This window comes from Rhagoletis pomonella, unplaced genomic scaffold, assembly GCF_013731165.1.
Source record: "Rhagoletis pomonella isolate Grant_MI unplaced genomic scaffold, Rhpom_1.0 Rhpom_scaffold_00004, whole genome shotgun sequence".
Lineage (NCBI taxonomy): Eukaryota > Metazoa > Arthropoda > Insecta > Diptera > Tephritidae > Rhagoletis > Rhagoletis pomonella.
In genome coordinates, this window is record NW_023458558.1 from 28116828 (window position 1) to 28125243 (window position 8416).

The following is an 8416-nucleotide window of genomic DNA, read 5'->3' on the forward strand; positions in this document are numbered from 1 at the left end:
CATTGCAGCCCTACAACGAATGCCATTATGGGTCTCACGTTCGCCTCTTACGTACTTCAGCCCTTCTTCCAAAATGAATGCAGCATACCGGAGAGCGCCCTACAACTACTCTCTGCGGTAGCAATATGCTTCTTAACCTACCTGAATTGTTGTTACATGAAAGCTACTACGAAAATGCAAAATATAATTATGTTTACTAAAATTGGCGCGTTGTTATTAATCATTATTTTGGGTGTGGCTTGGATGAGTTTTGGTATGTTTAGATAAATTGTATGCGTTCAGGAAAATTGAATTTTTTAATTGATTTTGGTAAACTTTTTTTTGTTTTTTTAGGTAACGTTGAGAACTTTGCAGACCCCTTCGAAAATACAGAAACCGATCCTGGCAAGCTATCCGTTGCCTTCTATTCGGGTATTTTTTCATATTCCGGTTGGAGTTATTTAAATTTCATGACAGAGGAATTACGTGACCCATATAAAAATTTGCCGCGCGCTATTTATATTTCTCTGCCATTGGTGACGGGAATTTATGTGCTCGCTAATATGGCCTACTTGGCTGTATTATCGCCGGCAGAAATGATTGCCTCCGATGCGATCGCAGTGGTGCGTATGCGGACTGAATAATTATTTTTGAATGTACTAATTAGGCTATTTTTACGTTTAATAAATCCATTCCTTTACTTTCAGTCCTTTGGAGATCGTGTACTGGGCGTATGGTCTTTCATTATACCCATAATGGTGGCGATATCCGCTTTTGGTGGTCTCTCGGTGCATATAATGACTTCTTCACGCATGTGTTTTGTGGGCGCACGTAACGGTCATATGCCGGCGATCTTGTCAAATATAAGTGTGGAGCAATTTACGCCGGTGCCATCACTTGTGTTTTTGGTAATTTAACTGCGATTTATTTCGTTGCTCTACATACTTACATATGCATGTATATTATGAATAATGCGTGTGTGTCTTGACTTAAAGGGGACAAGACATTCAAGCTCTAATTTATATACTTTTGTATACAGTTCGCTTAGAATGATATAAATATGTATGTACATTAGACATACCAAAAAGTATTTTTGTAAGGCAATTTCTATTTTTTTTTTGTCGAGCGTAAGGGCTACCCTTTTACATTTATCGCCAGATCTTCGGCATTTGCAGTCAGAGATTAAGGTAAGGTAAGCTCGAGGATAATTTTTTTTTTATTCCAAAGTTCATTGGTTTCAAGTATTCCGGTCTAGAGCTTTTCTTCAAGATCACAGTTCCTACCGCCTACTTTCAGTAAATTAAAGCTGGTCAAAAATCATTAGACTTTTGTTCAGGATTATTCCAGTGGAACTAGGTAATATGTAGGCATCACCGAGAAATGTAAAAGGCGGGGATCGTAATGGTTTTCCATTTTGTTGATGATTATTTACCGAGTTTTTTTTTAATAAAACATAATTGTTTTTTGCTCAGAAACCAAAAGTTGCTTCTGGTGTTTTTCTTATGGAATGGGCTAAGCAAAAAAAAAGATTATTTTCTGAGCAATAAATAAAACTGAAAAAATAATTCAATAGAACTAAACACATTTTTTAATATAACTTAAAAATAAAAAAAATTTGTGCCTTTCTCTTTCAACATGATTTTTTGAATTGAAATTTAAAAAAAAAATATCATTATGTGCGGTTCCTGGTAAAAGGCAACACCTAGGTTCGACAGAAAAACAATCTGTTTTTTTTTTTGAAATTACCTTTCAAAAATTTTTTTTACTCGACGGTGTAAGACAAACTATTGGTGGTGCGGTCTAATGTACATATGTACATACATAAATATACATATACAGTGGTCCACAAAATAATAGGAGTGCGTTATTTTGGTCAGTTTTTGCTATTTGCCTTTTGTTTATTTAATGTTTATTATTTTTATACAAAAGTCAAGCTGGGTATACAACAAACAACGAATAAATTCAGATTTCAACCTTTGTACAAAAATTATTAAAATTCTGTAAATTTTCACCAAAATATCAAACTTTTTAATCAGAATCTTCAGAGAAAATTCTGGTATGCAGTTTTATAGCCCATTCAATTCTAGTCTAAAGAAGTGCAAGTTTAAAGCTGCTAAAAAATTCCGTTGATTTTTGGCAATTTTTTTTGCTGGCACTGTCCCCATATAAAAGAAAATTGTCGAACATACTTTGTATGGAAAAAACGTGAAACACCTTCAACCGAAAAAATTCTCAAAAATCAACAGAATTTTTTAGCAGCTTGAAACTTGCACTTCTTCAGACTAGAATTGAATGGGCTACAAAACTGCATACCAACATATTTTCTAAAGATTCTGGTTAAATAGTTTGAAATTTTGGTGAAAATTTGCAGAGTTTTTATAATTTTTGTACAAACTTGAAAATGTAAATTTATATGGTGTTTGTTGTATTACCAGCTAGGCTTTTACAAAAAAATACGAAACATTAAATAAACTAAAGACAAATAGCCAAAACAGGTTAAAATATCCCACTCCTATTATTTTGTGGACAACTGTATGTAATATAAATCTCTTTATACGCCCTAATCTATTGCAGTGCATCTTGTCGATTATAATGCTAGTCGTGAGCGATGTTTACGTGCTCATAACTTACAGCAGCATAGTGGAGTCGTTTTTCATAATGCTGTCAGTATCGGCGTTACTCTATTTACGCTATACCCGCCCCAATATGGAGCGTCCAATTAAGGTAATTTTCACTTTACACTAGTAGGTACATATGTATGTATGTATGTCTATGCCAATGGCAATCATTAAATTATTCAATCTCTCATAATTTATGCATTTAGGTCTCACTCGGGATACCTGTCATCTTTGTGGTTCTTTGTGCCTTTCTTGTGGTCGTGCCTATCTATGTGGCGCCCTATGAAGTTGGTATGGGCGTGCTGATAACAGTTATAGGTGTGCCATTCTACTACGTCGGTGTAGTGTGGAAAAATAAGCCGAAGTGTTTTCAAAGTGCAATTAGTGCGTATTCCATAAATTGTGCAATAATAACTACATATCTACATACAAACAAATGCACGTTAATTAATCGATTTATATCTTTTGTTCATTTGCAGACCATTTTACATACGCGTGCCAAAGAATGTTTATGTCAGCCAAAGAAGAGAAAGTTGAATGATTCATTGACTATTGTGCCAAAACAATAACCATCGTTTAAGTTTTTTCTTTTGCCAGCTATTATCATATTTATTACTTCATTCATAAGAACTAATCAATACTCATTACCCATTTCTTAGTTTCTTTATATATTTACGTGTATTTGAAACGAATGTGTAATAAGTAAGAAAGTTATAAAACTATAAAGACTTATGGCCATATTCATAGAACATTAAATAGATTCAAATTACATTGCAAATTAATTTTAATTTTAAGAAGTTAGGTGTTCAAATTTATAACACAATTTACACTTTATAAATTATAGCATTTTTAAATTCTTAAAAAATCCCAGTCATAAAATAAATTTTAGCTTAAGTAGTAATGCTTAAACAGATTTAACTAATACCAATTTATCATTGCCATACATCACAGCTACATAAAACATACTTAGTAAAAACTGAATTATTTACAAGCGTTCCTAAATATCGACAACTGTCATAAACAATATTTAATAAGAAAATGTGTTGAATTTTTTTTGATTTAAAAATATTCTTAAAAACAAAAAAATAATGACCAGATATGTATATACATACATATGTATGTAACATTTGATTTATGTAAAAACACTGAATTATTATCCACAAAAAATTTACACTCTTGTTTACACAGTAAGCCTACGCATTTGAGATTTACATGCAGCTATTTTTAAAACTTTATTGGTTGCAAAGTGAACAAATGTAAATTTACTAATTGACACCATGTTCTGACCGACAACGAAAACACCTTGAAAACGAGTTTTGGGATTGTGGGCTGAAGGCTGTTCACAACGTCTGTTGGTGTTTTCGTTGACATTTCTTTCATCCTTTGTTTACAGTTTTGCTACACAAAAACAAAACCAAAATACTTTTCCTGCAATTTCTTTTCATTACAACATTTTACTTCCATGCTTACTTTATTTTGGCCAGCCAATTAACAATAAATCCGAAATGACGTATTAAAGATGATAAAATGTGACTTCCACTTCGATAAATAATCGAAAAAAAAACTAGTGCAGACGCCGATTGGAATGAGTGGAACGTGAATTTTCAAAGGGTTTTCAGCGAAAACTAGTTTTCGTTTGACAGATTTTACATGGACGAAAACACAAGTTTTAGGTCGAAAACCAGTTTTACCAACGAAAACATGTTTTCGATGTCGGTCAGAACATGGTATGAGATAAGTTAAAGGTTTTGCCGCTGATATCTAACTAATATTACAATATAATAGACAACATATACTTTTTATCTTAATAAAGACGTTTAGTACAATTACTAAGAAACTGCTAAAATAATAGTACGACATTTAATATTAGCACTTGTAAAATCAATAATATAAGTTTGAAATTTGCTTTTACAGTGTAGTTTTGTTATAACTCCAACTTAAAATGCATTTTATCTAACCTATTATTTAACATTAACAAATACTCTAAAAACCGTTATTAAAAAGCATCAAAAAAATTAACATTGAATTTGAATTTTAAACCCGGGCAGATTAAGTTGGTCTGTGTCGTATGGCTGCCCAGAGAGAAGGATCGAGCGGAGACGCTTATGTCTTGGTGATAGAAAAACGATGCGTGCTCTCCATAAAGTTCCACAATCAACTAATATCTATTCCCGAAATCTTATCAGCGTTGAGGTTATGTTGACCCTTTCCGTATGGATTCAAATCGAACAGTGAATGGCCAGTAATGGTCTGATTATGAATACTTCGCATAACTTCGCACACCTTCGCATAAACTTCAAACTGTAATTTCGTATGTAATTTGTATGAATTTGGTATGTGTTCCATTCCCCAGAAATTAACAGAACTTTTAAAAACTTAGCGATCAACAGGAGTTTAGATTTTGCTTCATATTTTCTTATGTTCTAATTTTTATTGCACTGGTACAAATGGTTGTGCGAAGTTATGCGAAGTATGCATAATCAGACCCTTAGGACTTCCGACAGTTTCAGTTTTGTTGACTTTTTTTTGTAGTTAATTAGACCGTCGCCGATATATTCATGACCAGAAGGAATTAGTCACCTCGCATTCCAAAATTATCGCCCAACGTTCGCTGAGCTTACTAGACTCTGGTACCATGACATAACTGCAAGTGGCATAGCTCCAATTTTAAAATTTGGAATTATGTCACTCCTTATACAGTGGCATAAGGCCAACTTTTTTAATTGGGGTTATGTCACTTATTTTAAGGTGTCATAACCCCAATTGGGATAATGTCAATTTTGAGCCTAAAGCATATTTTCCAGCTCTCAAGAAAAAAAAAACACATAAAAACACGCTCAAGAAATAAAAAAGAATTTTTCTATTAAACTTTTTACTGCGCAAAAATACTTCCGCCCCTTTTTTCCGGCAACACAGAAAGCAGAATTCTACTTATTTAGGCCGAAGGCCGCCTACGCAGAATGAAATTCTGCTCAAAAATACTTCCACCGCCCTTTTAAGGCAGCACAGTTCTTACATTATTAACTTTTATTATTCGGAGTTTAGGTTCGCCAAGGATGATTAAAATATTATTTAAAAAATTAAATTTAATTGAGTTCACACATAATATGTTCATAACCAAATGCGATTACCGATGCGAGTAGGTATCGATACTTTAGATCCGATATGTTTCGTGTATCGATACTTTCGTTCGATACTACTTCCAAGTAAAGGTATCGTTACATCCCTGGTAGTGACATATGCTACTTGGGGTTATGTCACGGCACATAGACGTCTACCTTATCAACCAATTTTGCACGCGAGTCAATCTTCCCTTGAAGGATCCAGAATCCGTATAAACTTCTTAAAATTACGGACTGCACGTAGTTCGAATTAAGTTGTTGTAACAGCATACCCAAAGTGCTTTCGGAATGATGCTGGAATAATGGTGCCCTCTCCTGTTTGAAGTCGTTTTGAACAAAAAATTGCAATTTTGACCCAAAAATGCGACATTTTACACACTGTACAAAAATAATTGCGATGAAACGAAGAAAAATCCTATTAGAATTTGACTACCACGCCACGTGGCCACGGGCTGATACTGAAGTTCAGGCATAGGTTCCTAATATGGCTGCCCCTCTGAGTTGGAATAAATATTAACCCCTTTTGTTTTAAAGATGGCACAATTCTCTGACTCCCACAAAAATAGAAATGGTCAGTTTTTCGAAATTTAATGTGCTATGGAGCCAGACGAAGATTTTAAATTTGATGTAGCATTTAATATGCCAACGCGTGCGTAAAAGAAAGGCCTTTAAAATAGGAGAACAAAAAACTTATTAGCCCAACGGATAGAATACCATATTTCTACATTGGAAGTGAGTGCGTTTTACTTAAATGCTTCACATAACATACTTAGCTAAACTGACAATACGTTGTTAGAATTCGCAACTCGAACAAGCCCTGTACTATAACATATAGCTCCCATACAACTGATTGTTTAGATACGAGATTTTTCGTTATAATTTCTCTATTTATGCAGCTAGGAAGATGGAATTTTGCAATACTTCCACCCATTATCAACAGAAAACTTAGAAAGAAAATTACTAAGATCGGGTCACTATAACCTATAGCTCCTATAGAACTGATTGTGCAGATATACGATTTTTCGTTATAACTCCTCCATTTAAGTAGCTAGGAACATAAAATTTTGCACCGTTGACACTCAAAAGAATACTTTCAGTGAAAATGGCGAAGATCGGGTCGCTATAACCCATAGCCTCGACACAACTGATTGTTCAGGTATGAGATTTTTTGCCATAACTTCTTCATTTATGTAGCTAGGAACATATAAATTCGCACTGTTTTCACTCATTATCAATAGAAAGTTTACAGTAAAATTATGAAAGATCGGGTGACTATAACATATTTATTGCCTCCATATAAATGATTGTTCAGATGTGGGGGTTTACTGTAAAACTCATTTATTTGGACATCTAAAACCGATAAATTTCGAAAGGTATTTTATAAATAACTAGCAGACCCGACGAACTTCGTCCCGCTCAAAATTATTTTTTTTCTAGAAACATTTGGTCCAACGTTTTCGCTAGCAATTCACGTTCACATTTGGTTTTGTGGTCGACCAGCGGGTACCGAGTTGTATACTTTCAGAGCTGGAGCGTCGGTGTCCATTCGAACGACATGGCCAAGCCAGCGGAGCCGCTGTATTTTAATTCGCTGCACTATGTCCATGTCGTTGTAAAGCTCATATAGCTCATGTTTCCATCGTCTGCGGTACTCGTCGTTGCCAAACCGTTAATCTTCCGCAAAATCTTTCTCTCGAATACTCCAAGATCCGCCTCAAAGGATGTTGTCATTGTTCATGCTTCTGCGCCATATACCAGCACGGGCATGATGAGTGACTTATAGAGTGTGGTTTTCGTACGTCGAGAGAGGACTTTGAACCTGCATTGCCTACTCAGTCCAAAGTAGCACTTATTGGCAAGAGTGATTCTGCATATTATTATCGGTGTTAATGCTGGTTCCCAAGTAAATGAAATTTTCTACTTTTTCAAAATTATAACTGTCAACAGTTACGTGGGTGCCAAGGCGCGAATGTGCTGACTGTTTGTTTGATGACAGGAGATACTTCGTCTTGTCCTCGTTTAATACCAGACCCATTCGATTTGCTTCCTTATCCAACTTGGAAAAGGCAGAACAGACTTCGCGGTTTTTGTTACCGATGATGTCGATGTCATCGGCATAAGCCAGAAATTCTACGCTCTTGTAGTAAATTGTTCCTGAGCGGTTCAGTTCTGCAGTTCGCGAGATCACCTCTTATAAAAAGAAGGAGATTTCTTTATATAATTGGTGTGAGTAACACAGGGCAACACCGATTTTGATGCGGATAATGTTAAAGAAGTTTTTGATAGTGCTGATTACGAATCCGTAAGCATAAAGTTTCCATCAGCTCCAGATTTTGAGAAAAACGTGGTGAAATTGTCAAAAAATCGCGTTTTTTACAATATTTTATAACCTCTTGCCAGGAAACAAAAGGTGATAGAACCTTCCACTTAGGCTCATTTACGTTTTATTGTTTATTCATGTATAATCTTTACTACTTGCTTTAGTTAGGATTAGACATGGGTTAGCCAAGGATTAGGGACATGAGTCTCTTAACAGTAATAAAGGATTTGATTTTTTGAATTTTGAGTTGTGTCTTTATTGCAGAGGACCATCGATATGTGAATTCATATATTTCGATAATGAAATAAATTCGAGCATAAATACGATTTTTTGTTACATATACATATGTAACTCAATTTCAGCGCCACCTGGCGGCA

General features: G+C 34.7%; 1 protein-coding gene across 1 annotated transcript in view; it reads left to right on the top strand.

Annotated features, from left to right (window-relative positions):
• Positions 1-3949, top strand: part of LOC118737393 (Y+L amino acid transporter 2) — a 19515-nt gene extending 15566 nt beyond the window's left edge. Inside the window, exons 2-7 of the mRNA XM_036467852.1 lie at positions 9-253; positions 334-602; positions 687-887; positions 2554-2703; positions 2804-2981; positions 3077-3949. Of these exons, the coding sequence (XP_036323745.1) occupies positions 9-253; positions 334-602; positions 687-887; positions 2554-2703; positions 2804-2981; positions 3077-3138 (1105 nt within the window). The 3' untranslated portion in view covers positions 3139-3949. The remainder of the gene's footprint in view (positions 1-8; positions 254-333; positions 603-686; positions 888-2553; positions 2704-2803; positions 2982-3076) is intronic.
• The last annotated feature ends 4467 nt before the right edge of the window (positions 3950-8416 follow it).